Below are 18,494 nucleotides of genomic sequence, written 5' to 3'. Positions count from 1 at the left end.
TCAGGAACAGTTTGGATAACTGACGGGCTGAAGGCAGTCCACTACAAGGAATGAAGTGTGCCTGTTTGGAGAATAAGTCTATTACAGTCCAGATCACTGTATTTCCACTGCTCCTCGGTAGGTCTACTATAAAGTCCATTGCAATCTCCTCCCATGGTCTTGTTGGCTCAGCTACTGGTTGCAACAATCCAGGCGGGCACCCTGGCCTTGTCTTCATCGTGGCACAAATGGTGCAGCTTTTTACATAACTGTCTACGTCCTTTCTCATATGTGGCCACCAGAACTGCCTTCGTACTAGGTGCAGAGTCTTTAGGAACCCGAAGTGTCCTGCTGGTTTAACATCGTGGCTCCTCTTGAGAATCAGGATGCGTAAACTCTGTGGGACATAGAGCTTTGTCCCCCTCCATGCTAGTTCATCTCTTTTTGTCAAGAGATGTTGATTGTCCCAATACCAGGGGTCTGTCAGCGTTTCATTTTTTAATTTCGCAGTTAAGTCACTTGCAAGTTGGCCTTGCTGGTCACGTCGTTGCCGTCTGGTGACCACTTGGGCCGCAGCTTGGGTGGAGGGGATGATGGCATTCACTACCTGCTCCCGCTCACTGTTGTATTGGGGCATCCGGGAGAGGGCATCAGCCAGGAAATTTCTCCCACCTGGGATGTGCTTAAGCTCGAAATTGAAACGATTGAAGTATTGTGCCCACCGCACTTGCCTGGGCGACAGTTTTCGTGTGGCTTTTAGGGCCTCTAGGTTTCTATGATCAGTCCAGACTTCAAATGGTTTCTGGCCTCCCTCTAGAAGGTGCTGCCAGGTCAACAAGGCCCACCTTACTGCAAACGCTTCCTTCTCCCACGCCGCCCATCGCCTCTCCGTATCGGTGAGTTTGCGGGAGGTGTAGGCGCAGGGTTGTAGATCACCTTGGTTGTTCTTTTGGAGTAACACGGCTCCTACTGCCACATCACTTGCGTCTGCTTGGATGACAAAAGGCTGTTCTGGATCCGGGTGTTTTAAGACAGGTTCTTTCGCGAACAGTCCTTTTAGCGTCTCAAATGCCTGTTGGCAGGTCAGGTCCCACTGTACGGGTTGTCCCGGGCGAGGTTTCATCGCTGGGCTTCCTGTCTTTAGGAGGTCCGTCAAAGGTTTGGCAATCTTTGCGAACGAGGGGATGAATTGTCTGTAGAAATTCGCAAAGCCTAGAAAACTTTGCAGTTGTCTGCGGGTGCGAGGGGGCTGCCATTGTAGAACTGATTGGACCTTGGCTGGGTCCATCTCTATCCCCTCATTTGATACTCGGTAGCCCAGGTAGTCTAGCCGTGATTGGTGGAAATCGCATTTTGGCAGTTTGACATATAGGTTTGCCCGTAGCAGTTTTTTCAGTACTTGGCGGACGAGGGGTATATGTTCGTCTATGGTCTCCGTGTAGATAAGAATATCGTCCAGGTAGACGAGGACCCCTTTGTAAAGGTGTTCATGTAAGACTTCGTTTATTAACTGCATGAACACTGCCGGGGCTCCTTGCAATCCAAAAGGCATTACTTTAAACTGGAAACTACCCAGGGGGCAGTTGAATGCTGTTTTCCATTCATCTCCTGCCCTTATGCGTACTCGGTAATAAGCTTCTCGAAGGTCTAGTTTGGTGAAAACCTTCCCTTTAGCTAGGTGGGCTAACATGTCTTTCATGAGGGGGAGGGGGTACAAGTTGTGTACGCAAACAGCGTTGATACTTCGAAAGTCGACCACCAGTCTCATGGAGCCGTCCTTTTTCTCTTTAAACATGACCGGCGCTGCTACCCTTGGTTTCACTGGCTCAATAAATCCCCTTTGTAAGTTTTTGTCTATGTAGTCCTGCATTTCCTGCATTTCTCGGGGCATCATGGCATACATTTTAGGTTTGGGTAGTTTCGCTCCTGGGATAATCTCGATGGCACAATCGGTCTCGCGGTGGGGGGGCAGAATGTCACACTCGGCCTCGCTGAATACCCCTGCAAGGTCTTGGTACTCCCTTGGGATCTGGTTTGCGTTACAAGCGGTGGTGGGTGCGGCTGCCAATTGCTTTGCTGCACCTTCTGGGAGGGACCCTTGTGTTGGTGGTGTTTTCTTCTATAGTGGAGGGACTGCTTTGGGGTTTCAGCGTGGGAGGGAATTCTTCTGGTCGGGGCGGCAGGGGTTGGGGCCCCTTTGCTATTCTCAGCCTGCGGGTTCCCTCTTGCCACCAAATGATTGGGCCCCATTTGTCGAGCCATGAGAGTCCCAATATGACTGGTTCTGTCATCTTGGGGGCTATTATGAAGCGGATTGTCTCCCAGTGATCTGCGAGTTCTAGTCTCACGGGTTCAGTCAAGTGTGTGGCGTACGTTCCTCCCACTAGGGACCCATCAACTTGCTCGAAGCGAATTGGTTGTTTGAGCTGTTTAGCTCGGATTCCCAATTTTAGAACTGGGGGTAGGTTGATTAGGCACCGTGTGCTACCCGAGTCTATTAGGGCTTGGAAAGTCTCTTGGGCCCCTGTTTTGGGGGCTGTTAGGCGTATGGGGAAAAGAAAAGGATGGACGGGTCCACTCACCATCGGGTCATCCTCGCCTTCGTCTTCCGTGTCATAGGGTTCGGGGAACTGATCTCCCTCATCTGGGATTCCTCTGGTTTCGGTCAGATGAGCGAAAAACTCAGGGATTTGGGGAGCTTCCTGCGGTACGTGGGTGACGCGCTTGGGCCCTCGTTCTGGTCGTGCTTTGGGCGGTGGAGCTGGTCCCGGTCTAGGCGTTCCACATTTTGCTGCTATGTGGCCGCTTCCCCCACATCTGTAGCATTTCAGTGGGCTCCGTGGGGCAGTTGGTCTGTAGGAGGGCTGTGATGTTGGGGTTTCTCGTCTGTTGAGTGGCCCCTGGTCTGGTCGGCCTCTCTCTTTTCCCTCTGGTGGTTTTGACGTGTCACTCGCCCGCAGCCCTCTGTCGACTTTTATCGCTACCCGGAACCATTCAGCGAGTCGGTTTGGGATGTCACAATAGGCAGTCACTTGGGAAATTCTTTTATCTAGGCTTGTTCTAAAAAAATACACTAGCAATCGCTCTGGTAGGGGAGGCAGTGTCCCAATGACTCTCCTGAATTCACGAATATGCTCTCTGATAGGCTTCCCCCTCTGCATTAGGTTTCTGAGCTCGTCTTCCACATAGGGGTCCTCCTCCTCCTCCTCATAACGGGCTCTCAATAGTTGCAAGAACCCATCCGCATTTTGTAGCTGGGGGGCCCTGTATTTGTAGAGTGATGCTGACCACCTCTTTGCTTCTCCCTCCAGCCCTTCCGAGATAGCATTCACTAGGGCTCTGGGGAAAGGGTAGAGGTGTCCGAACCGCTCTATGTATATCTCAGCTGAATCGAGGAATTGGGCGAGGTTGTCTGGGTCACCATCGAACTTCCCTCTGAACTGGGGTGGCTCCTCCCTCTCTGCCCTCTCCTCTCTGTGCTGAGCTCTGGAGGGCCGGCCTTGGTGTTGATAGTCCTCTGCCTCGTCTCTCATCCTGGGGTGGGGAGGTGCTGCCTTGTCTGGGCTTCGCTGCCATTCCCATCCCCAGCTCGCCCTTCCCAATTCACTTAGGGGTTTTTCTTTATCTTTTACATTTGCAAAAGAAAATTCCGCCTCTAAGGCTTTTGGCACAGTCCCCGGGTACTTATCTGCTTCATGTTTCTTTGCTTGAAGTTCTGCGGGGAGGGAAGGTGGAGAAAGTTGAACCTTTGTATTTTCCAAGTTGGCTGGAATCACGACCGCTTCTGCTCCTCCCGTTTCTTGAAGCAGGCTTTCCTCCGATAGCTTGGCTTCAGCCATAGTCCGTCCGACCAGATGTCTGGGAGGGAACGGGATGATTTAAACTCAGCCAGCCTGGATTTGGAGGAGAGTTTGGCTGTCTGTCAGGTTTCGGTGCTATCTTGAATAAACTTCATTCTCAAACGCAAACTCTAATGAATCACTTTTATTTTAAGAATAGCCGAGTCCGACATTCCTGATTTCATTTTGCAGCCAAACTGGCCCCTCCTTCCAACCCCCTCCTCTTCCGCTCTCCAACCCCAATGTCCCATTGGCCATCATGCAGATCCATCTCTATCTCCCGGCACTTTCTTTTCACAGGAATGTAGCCCCCATCCTCGTCTCCCAGGAAACACTATCTGTACATACAAAACTAGGTAAAAGTTCATCTTGTTATGTCAGCGCTGGAAGAGAGCCTAATTTGGAACGCTGACATCTATCCTGTTCTATTAAATGAGTCTCCTGTAGATAAGCAGGATCTTCAATTAGTGATTTTACACATGCTAGGTTTATGGAGAACTTTTAGATTCTTGCAGTTATTTTATATTAAGAATAACTAATTTCATCCATAAATTTTATTTTGGCCCACTTATCACTATTCTTCCAATACCAGTACCCTTCTCCTATTTTAAAAAACCTCCAAAGATGTAATGAACATTCCCTTATATTTGAATGATCTTGGTTTGCTTTCAAGTTGATCAGCACTCAACTGCTGGAATTGGCTATTACAGTTATTATATCAAACTCTAGCACCATATTTTTTTAAATTAAAAAGATTAACAAAATATTGGTACTGGTGATCCTCTGTATGGTGCTTTTACTTATGCACATCTACTTATTCTATACATATAATTTTTGAAAAGGAAGAACGATGGAGTAATGGGAAGAAGCATCAATCCCTCATGAAAGATGACCATTCCTATTTGAAATAGCCAGGGCTTCAGGATCAGTTTTGAAGCCCTGGTTTGATTAAACTTCAGTCCCCTTCTGTGAGGCAGTTCCTACTGATATGCTGTGGCCATCTTTCAAGTGCTTTGGTCAGGATGCAAAGAGAATTTGGGGTTCTAAGCAAAGATATACCAGAGGTTTCAAACCTCTTCAAATGGGCTATTCAGACTTTACCAAAACGTTTTGGTGATGGGCTTTCATGGATAGAATTCTCTTGGTAAGTTCTGAACATTTTCAGTAAGTAGAATAGCCCATTTAATGCTGAAATGCTTTAACTTGAAATGATTTTCCATGCTTGTAATTTTCTACCATTAATAGTATAAGGTAGCTTTATTAGGTAAACCCAATTGTATGCAAATTTTTGAGTTCCTTGGAATTTGTCAGCCAGTATGTTAAACAAAACCAAAACAAAAATGAGGTGGGACAGAATTTTGATTTGATTTGTTAACTTGGTTTTATTTTGTTTTGATAGTTTATCAGTCTTGACAATTGACCTCCTGTTTTGTTTGGTTTTTAAAGCATATTTGATCAAACTTCTGAGATTTTATTCAAATTGAAAAACAAGATAAAATGTTTCTATTCTAAAAAATTAAATGAAACTATAAATATATGTTGTCTTCTGCTCCATTTTAGGAAATATGTTTCCAACTATTGGCGATGTCCATCTAGCCCCATTTACAGATGAACAGCTATACATGGAACAGTTCACAAAAGCTAACTTTTGGTGCGTCTTTTCTCTTCTGAAATCCAGTTTTTGCTACTGTAGTTTATCCCACAGAAAACGGGAACTAAACCTGTACTTCAGCCTTCCCCACTTGGGTCACCCCAAATGTATTAGATTTGACATGTATGAAGAGGAGCTATGGAATTAGTTGCCGGAATGTTGAACTACATGAAGAATCTCTGGTTTCATTTGAACTTAGTGCTGCCTGTTCTGCCTACTCTAGTTAAGTAGCAGGCAGGTTCTTCCAAGTGTTCTGCAGTGCCATAGCTATCTTTCCGGAATAGGTTTTTTCAGATGAATGTGAGATGTGTTCCTTTTCAAATCTTGCATCAGTTTCCTCTTGGATTTCTTCTCTTTAATATTTTATATTTTATTTTATATTTTTCATCTTATCAGTTGGTGGTATCTTATATTGTAGGTATCAGCCATCTTTTCATGGAGTAGATTTATCAGCACTCCGAGGTGCAGCAGTAGATGAATATTTCAGACAGCCTGTTGTGGTAAGTTGGATTATTCCTATAACATTTTGGAGGTTTGGCTGTAGCTGAAATAATTAATCTGTGATAGCATGCATATGCAATTGTGCTAAGCACGGACATTGTGCTTACGTCTTCAATATTACCCATGGTGGTTCTAATCCTAGAAATAGTTGTTTATCAGTTTCCTCATTCTTGGCCCATGTTCAATAAATAGTACCTTTCCCTTACACAAAATAACTAAATTCACTAGTATTTGTCCTTTTGTCATTAATCAAAAGTTGGCTGGAATTCTTCAGGCAAAGCTTCACCACAAATACTACTTTATGATTTTGAACACATTTATAGGAATCTTGAAAGTTCTTTGAGAACTTAGTCTGATTCATACAGAAATTTGATACAACTCCTCCCCCTTAAGGTTTACAAAGAAGCAGACAATGTGAGATAACTTTTTTCTGTTAAGAACTTCATGCCCTTTGGTTCAATGTTCACAGATTCAATGTGTCATACATCTCATTTAAACTAATTAAAGCTCTTTTTCCAAGGGTATGCTGAACTGATAATAAAGCAGTTATAGAATAGAGCAGGCAGAATCTGTTGGCTAGGCGTAATAATGCTGTAATTAACTTTCCTTTTTCTCTGGCCAATCCCTCAGTAATCAGTCACTGTCCAATTGAAAGTTCTCAGGTTGTTTTGGAAACAGACCCTATGTTTGAGCTTTTCCCATTGCTGCATTCCTTTTGTTGACCTTGTTCTTGATTGGTACTCCTCACATCAGGGCCGACTCTGCTTCAAACCCAATCCCTCCCAAATCACCCACATTCCAATTCCTCCCACCGTTGCTATGTCAGGCTGGCAACATACAAAGTGAAGCAGCAGCAGTATGTCAGTTGTGACACAGTTAACACCTCCTTGTTTCTTTTCTTGAAAAGAAGACTACTTGGAATGAGAATTCTGAATGCAAACACTGTGCTTGTAGTTCCATTAGGTTAACCTTTGTGTTAATTCATGGATGGATGGTTTTCCTTCATTTAAAGATTTTTGGAATTAATTGTGACCAAAATATTGACTGGCTAAAATGTTAGAATAGAGGGAGGGGCTTAAATCACAGAGTAGTTTATTCCATTGCCCACTATCTACTATACCTCTGCTTCTGCTTCAGTGTGCCTGAAAACCAAGAAGGAAAGTGTAGCATAATAGAACTATTCAATGCATTAGATCTGAAATAGCTATATTTTTCCCAGGGTTGTGCAGCTGCCAGCACAATATCAGAAAAATGTGTGCTTGGTTTAAGGAGTTGCAGACATGTACTATATGTGTGTACTGACAGACAGCTTTCAGTCTTGTGGAAAGTTCACATTCCTATAATATAGTCTAGCTTTCTTCATTTGGTGAACTACAGATGAGCTGGAGGAAAAATCAGCTGAAAGATTTATTTTCCCCCCAGATATTTTCTGGTCTATAAGACAATATATTATCATCCTTCCTTTTAATTGGGAGCCAAGGTTTTAGTCATCCTACCCTAACCAGAACTAATCATTAATTAATTTTTTTGTTCCTAGGATACCTTTGATATTAGGATTCTAATGGCCAAATCTGTTAAATACACCGTAAACTTCTTAGATGCCAAAGAAGCAGATTTGCACAGGTAATCTTTTCTCCAAAAAATTCAGGACTCTGATCCCACTGTGATTTCATGTTGGAGAACTTATATTTCCTTTAGAAATGTTATGTTTGTTTTAACATTAGTAAGACTTGTTTGTAATTAGATGCCAAAATATCAACCATCATAATTATGGTCAATAATTTTCTATAGCACATTGGCAAACTTTTGCAGCTACCTTTTGACCTCATTTGGTGATATAACTCCTTCCATGCATTCCCATTCGGAATCTATACAGATGAGCCATCATAGGCTTATAGTTTGGGAAACTGCCATGAAGAATAGTCTAAACCTCCTCTTTTGTGAATTTTCATTCATTACTATGGAGTTGATAGAATCTTTCCCTGAAACATTTTCCATGGTGATCCAGAACTGACCCAAGATAGATCATGCTTCTGGTTAGCCTCTTTTTCTTACACTGGGGGTGTATATTTTGCCCTGAAGGTGTCTATATGAAACATACTTTGCTTATGGGAAGCCAAGACTTATTTGCTCAGTATCTTGGGGGAATAGGTTTTGAGTACTGGAAAAATCATCATGCTGGATTATTTGAATTTTTTTTAATTTGATTTATATTATTATTATTATTATTATTATTATTATTATTATTATTATTATTATTATTATTATTATTATTATTATTATTATTATTATTTCTATACCGCCCTTCTCCCGAAGGACTCAGAGCGGTGTACAGCCAATTTAAAAACACAAGACACAACAATGATTAAACATGCCGCCCTTCTCCGGAGATTCAGGGCGGCTTACAGTACGTTAAGCAATAGCCTTCATACTTTTGTATATTTATACAAAGTCAGCTTATTGCCCCCACAAACTGTGGATTAGGTGCTGGTGGGGTCACTTTCAATGCTTGTCTGCTGATTTTTGTCATTTCTTAGAAAGTCTAAAAATAGTCCATCCCCTAAATAGGACCCATATTATTTAGCTAATGCCTGTTCTCAATTCAGATAGGTTTCTTTTGGGGTCAAAGTTGGAACCTAGTTGATAATTCTGAGCTATCAGCATAGATAAACATTTAACTTAGAATTATTGTACATAATATTTGTTTGAGGATCTTTTTATCTTGAAAAGTGAATGTGTAAATTTAAATTGAAATAGGAATTAAAAACCAGTCTTTTTTAAAAGAAAGATTACATTTCTTTAATCCAGATTTTCTCAACCTTGGCAACTTTAAGATGTGTGACTATCAGGGAAATACTGGAATTGATGTCAACACATCTTAAGGTTGCGAAGAATGAGAAACACTTCTTTAATCAAATAATACTTCAAGGAAAATTGTTACCCTCTTTGTCAAAATGTCAATACATAAGCCATTCTGAGTTTCTGAAGTGTGCAGTGAGAATTCTTCTGTGTTGGGAAACTTCTGAATACAATTCTCAGCATTGCTCCAGACTATAATGTTTGACTTGAGTAATTGTGCCTTATATACTGTGTGAAAGGGGTTATTATATTCCAAATATGTAATGTGCACTATATGTTGTCCACATATATAGAACAATATGTCTACAAGAAGTTAGCTTCATGCGACTCACTGTGACTTTTATTTTCCAGGATAGAAATTCCATTCAAATTCCACATGCTACATTCAGGATTAATCCATGGGTTGGCTTTTTGGTTTGATGTAGCCTTCATTGGTTCAGTGTAAGTGAGGATAAAGATGTGCTTTCCTACCATCAAGTGTTAACTTAATTGTTATTACAATCTTGTACAACATTAACTTGAACAATACAATAGCAACTATAAATGGCAATTATTTTTTGATTTGTGTCTTGTGGCTAAATATGTGAAAAATAAAGAAAAGAAAGAAAATGTGCATTTCTCATTTTCTTTCTTATTGTTCTTATTTGGAAATGAAGAGTTTCCTAATCCTATATTATTTATCTCAAGACTGATTAAAGAGGGTAGTTAATTCTAAAGTTGTGTTATTTGACCCTAAATCTATGCACCTAATGAGTTACATATTAATTTCTAATGTATGTTAAATTGGCTTGCACAAACCAATTGTGCAGCTGAATATGTTTTTAAAACTACAGTAAATATTTCAAAGATGGACTACGGATTCATGAACTTTCTACTCTTGACTTTTGTCTCTATCCTTCTATTAGAATGACTGTTTGGCTTTCAACTGCTCCCACAGAACCTCTTACCCACTGGTATCAAGTTCGGTGTCTGTTTCAGTCTCCCCTTTTTGCTAAGGCTGGTGACACCCTCTCAGGGACATGCCTCCTCATTGCCAACAAGAGGTAAGATGTGAGGAATCATATTGAGAAAATGGCCAAGTTTCCTCAAAGTAACTTGTCAAAGTTTGCTATGGGTCTAATGCAGATATGTCAAATTCAAGGCCCACAGACCAGATCCAGCCCATAATGTGTTTAGATCTGGCCCACAAGCAGACTAGTAGGAGAAGGTGATTGAGTAGTTACCTCCTCGCTTCTTTGGGTGCCTTGTCAATGGCAGCAGCACTAGCAGAAAACAGGCAGTGGGAGCCTCTCTAATGTGTGGAGCTATGCGGCAGCTGTAACCACAGTGGGCGGCCGGCCACGGTAATGGGACAACTCATAAAGACCAGGTGGGCGTGGCTCAGTAGGCATGGCTGGGTGGCTGCAGCCAGGTCGCTGCGACTAGATGGGTGTGGCTGGCTCGAAGTGGCCTGCTCGATGCCGCTCACTGGGCACGGCTGATTTGGTACAAAATAAGTTGCACTGGCTAACTCAACGTGGGGACAACTCAGTGCCCCACAAGCTCCTCGTCTCCCCAAACTGCTGGCAGCCAAGCATGCGCGCGCATACACACACACCACATTCCAAGTTTGGGGATTTTTATGTACAGGGGAAGGAGAGGGCCTTCTCCCCAAGCCCAGGCATGATTGGCAGTTTGCTAGCTCAGATGTGGATAAAAGTCTCCAAGCTTGGAATGGTGTATGCAAGTGCGTGCATGCGCACAGCACGCCAAAGGAGACGTTCTCCCAATCCCAGATATGGTTGGCATTTCCCTGTCCAGTGCCCCGCCCGGCAAAGCAGGAGGTGGAGGACAACGCTTCTGCATGTGGAAGCACGGAGGAGAAAGTTTGCAGGAAGCAGTTTCATCCAAGTCCCAACATCTGCCTTGAAAGATCTCTGGAGAAGAGGGTGGCAGTGCAGCTGCACGGGGGAGGTTGCTTCAACAAGCCAGCATCCTTACCACGCATGATTGGAAATGAGGATTTCCTTCCAAGAAGGGCCAGCCTCCCTCGGGCAGGACCTGGGAGTGCTGCTCCCCTGCCACTCCCTCCTCCTCTCCAGAGATCTGTCAAGGCAGAAGTTGGATTCAGAGGAAACTGTTACCTGAAACTTTCTCCTTTGCACTTTCACATGCAGCAGTGTCCTCTGCCTCCTGCTTTGGTGGGAGGGGGCACCAGACAGGGGAACACCAGCGATGTCTGGGATTGGGAGAGGAACATCTCCTTTGGCGTGCTATGCACTGTTGTGATCTTGGCTTCCCGAGTCATTAAAAACATGAATAGTCCCAAAAACCTCTTTTATTGCAACAGCTGAGTCCTAATTAGTTGTAAAAAGTCAGGAGAAGTCCTTCAGGATAATCACCAACCTTTATCTCCCTTGACATGCTGCCAAAGACCTACTTGGCAAAGCCACACAGAGTCCAGAATCAAACAGAGATGCTGACTGGGAACAGAATTAACAACGTTTCTTTCCTGCAAAGGGCCCATGTCCCTTTGCTCCTCTTTTAAACCTTATGGGAGGGGCCAATCATCTTCAGGCCTTACTCCCGAGTCATCCCTTTTGTTTTAATTGTTCTTGCCTTCTGGCATCTCTGCACATGCACACACTAGGAACAGACACCTCCTGTTCCTCTGCCTCTCTGATGTCTGATTCTGGAGGCTCCAGAGTCCGTGCATAATTCCCAGATGACCCTGGCCCCATCTCTGCCTCTGATGCAGAGCCCTCGTCTGGGCCTTCCCCAGACTCCAGGACTGGCCCATGTTCCTCCCCAGCCTCCTCACTGTCTGACTCTGCTGCCAGCTTCGCAGGTTGCTGGCTGACCACAACATGCGCATGCATGCACACATACCATTCCAAGCTTGGAGACTTTTATCCACATCTGAGCTAGCAAGCTACCAATCGTGCCTAGGCTTGGGGAGAAGGCCCTCTCCTTCGTCTATGAATAAAAGTCCCAGAACTTGGAATGCTGTGCATGTGCATGCACATGCTTGTCTGCTAGCACATTGGGGAGGTGAGCTTGTGGGGCACCAAGTTATCCCCACGTCGAGTTAGCCAGTGTAACTTGTTCCATCCTGACCCAGCCATCCCGAGTCAGCCACGCCCAGTGAGCGGCATCGAGCCAGCCATACCTATCCAGCCATGCCCACCTAGTTGTGGTGACCCAGCAGCGATCACCCAGCCACACCTACCCAGCCACGTCCACCTGGCTGCTGTGAGTCACCATAGTCTTACATGCAACTGGTCCTTTGAGGGCAACCATAATGCTGAAGAGGCCCTCAATAAAATTGTGTTTGACACCCCTGCTCTAATTGGTTCAATAATGAACTTGAATATAGCAGAAATTATTTGAAATATGTTTGTTAGGTGCTGTGAGTTGATTGTTACTTCAAAGATTCCAAAATCAGTTACAAAATACAATTGAACATAAAAACTACCAGGGTTTCCCCGAAAATAAGACACGTTCGGATAAGAAACCCAATCAGGCTTTCCAGCACATGCAATAATATAAGCCACCCCCGCAAAATAAGCCCCCCCACCAACTACTTACACGCATGCGCAGCTGGTCCCGCCATTTCCTCTGGTTGCTTGCTGCGCAACCAAAATGAGTTGAGGAGGCGAGGCTGGAGGGGTGGCAGGTGGGGCAGGGGAGAAGTAAAATGCATGGAGCGACTCGTGGCTCCCCTTACCGTCTCTTCTCCCCCCCTCACGGGCATGGCAGGACTCCTGCCCCTTGCTTAGCCAAGGCATGGCAGGTGGGGTAGGCGAGAAGTGGGATGCAGGTCTTACCTTTCAAGCTCCATCATTTTTGTCACCGTCTCCCCAAACCCTAACCCTGCGTCCCGCTTCTTGCCCACCCCACCTGCCACCCCCAAATTGCATCCCTAAAGGGGGCGGGTGGCTAAGCAAGGGGCAGGAGCCCTGCCATGCCCAGCGAGGGAGGGGAAAGAAGACATGGCAAGGGGAGCCACATCTCGCTCCACGCATCTTGCTTCTCCCCCACCCCACCTGTCACCCCTCTCAATAAAGAGATGGTGGGGAAGGGAAGCATCCAGGCTGCTGTTGCCATTGGGGTGGGGTGGGCCGTGTAAGGTAAGACATGCGTCTTACCTTTCAAGCTCCGTCACTTTCCTCATCGTTGTGTCCAGGGAAACAGGCTGTAAAAGAAAACCTTATTGCGAGTTTGAGAAGTTTGATTGAACTCGTGAGAAGGTTTTCTTTTACAGCATGTTTCCCTGGACACAATGGCGAGGAACGCGACAGAGCAGGAAAGGTAAGATGTGCGTCCCGCTTCTCACCCGCCCTACCTGCCACCCCCAAATTGCATCCCTAAAGGGGGCAGGTGGCTAAGCGAGGGGCAGGAGCCCTGCCATGCCCAGCAAGGGTGGGAAGAAGAGACAGCAAGGGGAGCCACACCTCGCTTCTCCCCCACCCGACCGGCCACCCCTCTCGATAGAGAGACAGCTGGGAAGGAAAGCAGCTGTTGCCATTGGGGTTGGGTGGGATGTGTTGGGCTGCTCAGCCGGCGTGAAGAACAGGGAGGGGAGGCGACAGCAGCGATGGGTCATGCAGTCCCACGCTCGCCTCCTCCTGCACTTTCAAAATAATAATAAAAAAAAAACCCAATAATAAGACCAAGCCCTTATTTGGGGGATCAAAAGAAAATAAGACCCTGTCTTATTTTCGGGGAAACATGGTATTTTTTCAAGTAAACATTTTGCAATTAGGATTTTATCGTCAACTTGCCTTCATTATCTCTAATGTTACTGATTATCTTTCAATATGGTACATTTGAGAACAGTTCTTGAAGAACAGCAAGCTATACTTGTGTATTCATGAAATAAAATAGGGTAGGCCTACATAAAATTAGTTATTTATTTACAATTATTGAACTTTCTAGATTAAATATTGTAGCAGAAAATGTTTGGTCTTTTCTGTAATACTTTAGAAGAGAAGTGGCTGAAATTGGGTCTAGTGCCTCTTATATTTCGTTTTTAAATCAAGTTCACAGTTGCTTTCTCTTACCTTTCAGTACATTAGGATCTCCATTAGCTTGAACTGGTCTAATTGTCATAAAGGATAACTAAATGACTATTCACCATACCGCTTACTCTTCTTTTTCAGACAGAGTTATGACATAAGTATTGTTGCTCAAGTGGATCAAACAGGCTCTAAATCCAGCAACCTTCTTGACCTGAAAAATCCATTTTTCAGGTATCACACTGAATTTTTATATGTATCTTTGCCTCTCTGTATGTGAGTGAGAGTGAGAGAGTATAGGTCTGTGGTCTGAAAATGGTGCGTCTGAAAGAAGAGACTATTCTAATATATTATCAAGCAGAAAGAACCAAAACACAAATTTTAGCTATATATCCAACAAATATATTTAAAATCTGTAATTAAAAAATCTTTTATATTGTTCTTGGCCAAAAGGCATAGAAGCAATTAAAAGCTCTGGTTTAAGGTAAGACTATTCATATTATTCTAATGTTTTACTTATGCTTCAGAACCTTGGAAACTGGACTTTTAAGATGTATGAGTCGGTTCAGTTTTATATGCTATGAGGGATTAATAAAATACAGTTTACATTAATACTGTCAACTATCCAACTTGGTAAGACAGCAAAAGAAACTCCTGGGACTTTTTTTTTTTTTTTACCAACAGTATAACTTTACTGAAAATTCCAGAAATAGAAAAGCCATTGCTATGAAAAGCTATTAGCTAGAAAAATAGCTAGAAAAGCTATTTCACGCACAAACAGTATAAGAAAACTTTCCCTTTCCCCCCCAGTCCTCCCAATGTCCATTTTTCACCAATCATTTGCACTCACTTTGTTTTGGGAATGATCTATCTGCCTCGGACATTCCTAGCCAGTGACCTTGTGGTGTTGATTGAGTCTGTTTCAGGCTTCCAGTCAGTACACTTGAATTCCAAATTTCCTTCCCAGGCATCCCTTACATTCCAATGCCTTCCCTCCCTCCTCCTGTTAACTGTTATCTGGTTGCAAGCAGGGCTGCATAGCGAGTCAATCATGACATGCCAACCTTCCATAAAGAAGACTAATCCTATCAGGAAACAAACACACATATTATTATAACCTATCGGGGTTGGTCCAGGTACCTAGCATGGAACCTCTGGATGAGTCTAGAGCAGAGGTGTCAAACTGGCAGCCCATGGGCTGGATGCATCATGCGCAGGCCACCCCAGCTCCGCAAATAGGAAACACGTCATGAAATGTCACATGATGGTAACGTGACGAGGCGAGTTTGACACATGTGGTCTAGGGGCATGGACTTTTGTTGCCGTCATCCATTCTGCCTCTTCCAAGGGAAACCCCTTCCATAAGACTAAATATTGCAACTTCCCCTTGTAGCATTGAGAGTCAAGAATCTCCTTGATCTTTCTCCTTCTACCCATATAGGGAGGGGGAGGCCTCAGCGGTGAGCTATAGAAGGGCCTTAACAAACTACAGTAAAACACTGGGTGAATGTGCTTGAAGTTTTTTGGCAATTTCAATTCCACCATCACTGGATTCACAACCTGGATGATAGGGAAAGGACCTATGTACTTAGGCCCCAACTTCTTGCAGGACTACCCCAACTGCAAGACCTTCATGGACAGGTACACCTCATTTCCTATTCTAAACGCCTCAGGTGGCCTCTTCTTGTCAGCCTGTCTCTTCTGCTCTTCCCATGCTGCTTCTAACGTTTTGTGCACCACAAGCCAGATGGTTTTCAAAGTACTTATCCACTCAGCCAATGAAGTTGACAAAGGGGTCTCTTGAGGGAGTTCTGGCATAGGCAAAAATTCCACATCGATGGCAAAAATTCCACATCGATGAAAGGGGGTAAACCCAGTGCTGCTATGTACAGCGTTATTCTATGCCACCTCAGCAAAAGGCAGATGTTCATCTCAATTGTCTTGCTGGTAGTTCATGTATCATTGAAGATACTGCTCCAAGACTACATTCGTAAGTTCACAGGCACCATTCGTTTGTGAATGTTGGGCAGAGCTAAGAACCTGGGAGGACCCTAACAAGCTCAGTAACTCATGCCAAAACTTTGATGTGAATTGCACTCCCCAATCTGAGATCATGCATTTCGGAACACTATGCAGTCAGTACATATGCTGCACAAAGAATCTAGCTAGGGATTGAGCAGAGAGGATCCTCTGGCAAACCACAAAGTGGGTTTGCTTAGAGAATAAGTTTGTAATGACCCAGATCATAGTAGACTCAGCATTCTCCAGCAGCTCCTCAGTAAAGTCCATAAATATGTCCCTTGAGGGAGCCGTAGGACTGGGCACAGTCTGTAACAGTCCAGGAGGCTTGTTCACTGGGCAGCGTCTTCACTGAAGCACAAACGGGACAGCTGGCTACCTAGTCTTCTATGTCTTTCTTCATCCGCACCATCCAAACTGTCTCTTTATGAGATGAAAGGTTTGTACAAATCCAAAATGCCCCTCTGCCTTCTCATCATGGCTTCACTGCAATACTGCAATAAGATTGTTGGCTCGATGGGATGTATAGTTTGCTCCCCATCTATGCCAATCAGTCCCTTAAGGACAGCTCACCTTTGTATTGTTGGAACCACTCATCCCCTGCCAAGGCTTCTATTAGTGGTTGCATTAGATTTTGGGTCAGCGGTGATGGCAATGCTTCTTGCTGTCTCGTGAGGGCTGGTGCTGCTACTTGTTTGGAAGGAATGATGGAATTGACAACCTCCTCTTGAGCACTGTTGTATTGTGGCATTTGTGAGGGTGTCTGCCAAGAAATTTCACCCTTCCAGTAGATAGCGGAGTGAAGTTGAAGTGACTGAAGTATTGGCCCTATTGTTCTTGGGAGACAGCTTTCGGGGAGCCTTCAGTGTTTCTAGGTTCTTATGGTCCATCCACACCTCGAGAGGAATCTTACTGCCTTCCAAAAATTGCCTCTAGTTTAGGAGAGCCTATCTGACTGTAGGCTTCCTTTTCCCAGGTAGCCCATCGTCTCTCAGTGCCTGAAAGCTTGTGGGATATGTAGGTTCATAGCTGCAACTCTCCTTTTGCATTCTTCTGGGGCAGCACTACCCTCAAGGCCACATCACTGGCATCTGCTTGAATCACAAAGGGCTCGTCTGGGTCAGTGTGCTCTAGGACCAGTTCAGCAGTGAAAAGATACTTTAGTTTCTCAAATGCAGCTTGGCACTTGAGTGACCGGTTCAGGGTCTGGACTTGGCTTCCCCTTTCATCTTCAACAAATTCATGATCAGTAGGGTTATTTGAGCGAATGTGGGGATGAATTGATGAATTCAAATCAAATCACCAGGACCTGACGGATTACATCCCAGAGTTCTAAAGGAACTGGCAGATGTCAACTATACCATGTCTTCCAAAAATCCTGGAGCACCGGGAAGTACGAGAGGACTGGAAAAGAGCTGATGTGGTTCCCATCTTCAAAAAAGGAAAAAAAAAAAAAACAGCCCCAGGAAACAACAGACCAATCAGCCTAACATCAATACCTGGAAAGATACTGAAAAAGATAATAAAAAAACAGATCTGCCAACATCTAGAAACAAGTAAAATAATAACTAGCAGTTAGCATGGGTTTGTTAAAAACAGATCATGCCAAACATATTTCATTCTTCAACATAGAGACTAAATTAGTAAACCAGTGAAATACTGTGGACCTAATATACTTAGACTTCAGCAAGGCATGCTGAAGTGTAAGTATAGACTTATATTAGGGGGATCTCCTGTTGGGCGGGGGGGGGGAGGTTGGACTAGATGACCTACAGTACAAGGTCCCTTCCAACTCTGTTAATCTGTTAAAAGAAAAGAATTGGCAATAGAAGTTTGCAAAGCCAAGAAAGCTCATTTGCAGGGGCTTCCACTGTAATATCACCCAGACGTTCCCAGGATCCATCTCTATGCCATCTTTATACAAGTGGTCATGCAGAATGTCATTTATCAGCTGCATGAACACTGCTGGGAGCCCCTGTAGCCCAAACAGCATCAGGAACTGGTAGCAGCCCAGGGATCAGTTAAACTTCATTTTCAATTCCTTCCCTTCCTTAATTCTCACTCAATAATATGCCTCCCTCAAGTCCAGCTTCGTGAAGAGCCTTCCCTTTGCGGGCTGCCCCAACACCTCCTTCATCAACGGGAAGGGGTACTTATTTTTCATATTTATACAGTTTAGCCCTCTATAGTTGATGCACAGCCTAAGGGACCCATTTTTCTTTTCTTTAAAAAGCACTGGGGCTGCCATCCTCAACTTGCCCAGCTGAATGACACCCCTGGCTAAATTTTTGTCTATGAAGGTACGGAGCTCCTCCATCTCCCTGAGTGTCATCGACTAGCTTTGGCTTTGGTAACTTGGTCCCAGGCACAACCTCAATTGCACAGTCTGTGGAGCAGTGGGGTGGAAGTATGTCAGGTGCCTTCTCGCCAGACATATTTCAGCCAGATTGTGATACTCTTTAGGAATCAGCAGTTCTAAGCTATCTCCTCCCTATAATTTATTGGCAGTTTCTTCTTTCACTTTCTTAATCACAGACATGTGGCAGTTTCTTTGCACTTTCATTAACTCTTGCGGATTGGATATTTTCCTTCACATTCGCCATTTGTTTCTATACCCAGTCAACAGATGGGCTCCATTTTTTCCACCAT

At 44.2% G+C, this 18,494-nt stretch overlaps 1 protein-coding gene across 2 annotated transcripts in view; it reads left to right on the top strand.

The window, feature by feature from the left end:
* CARM1 (coactivator associated arginine methyltransferase 1) overlaps positions 1 to 18,494 on the top strand; it is a 95,134-nt gene that overhangs the window by 52,342 nt on the left and 24,298 nt on the right. For both annotated transcript variants that reach the window (XM_070938334.1, XM_070938333.1), the window contains exons 7-12: positions 5,379 to 5,469; positions 5,888 to 5,969; positions 7,508 to 7,593; positions 9,181 to 9,270; positions 9,735 to 9,872; positions 13,971 to 14,060. In XM_070938334.1, coding sequence (XP_070794435.1) covers positions 5,379 to 5,469; positions 5,888 to 5,969; positions 7,508 to 7,593; positions 9,181 to 9,270; positions 9,735 to 9,872; positions 13,971 to 14,060 — 577 coding nt within the window. The remainder of the gene's footprint in view (positions 1 to 5,378; positions 5,470 to 5,887; positions 5,970 to 7,507; positions 7,594 to 9,180; positions 9,271 to 9,734; positions 9,873 to 13,970; positions 14,061 to 18,494) is intronic.

This window comes from Pituophis catenifer, unplaced genomic scaffold, assembly GCF_029215685.1.
Source record: "Pituophis catenifer annectens isolate HBS135680 unplaced genomic scaffold, rPitCat1.0.hap2 SCAF_2, whole genome shotgun sequence".
Classification (NCBI taxonomy): domain Eukaryota; kingdom Metazoa; phylum Chordata; class Lepidosauria; order Squamata; family Colubridae; genus Pituophis; species Pituophis catenifer.
This window is presented reverse-complemented; position numbering and strand designations above follow the sequence as displayed.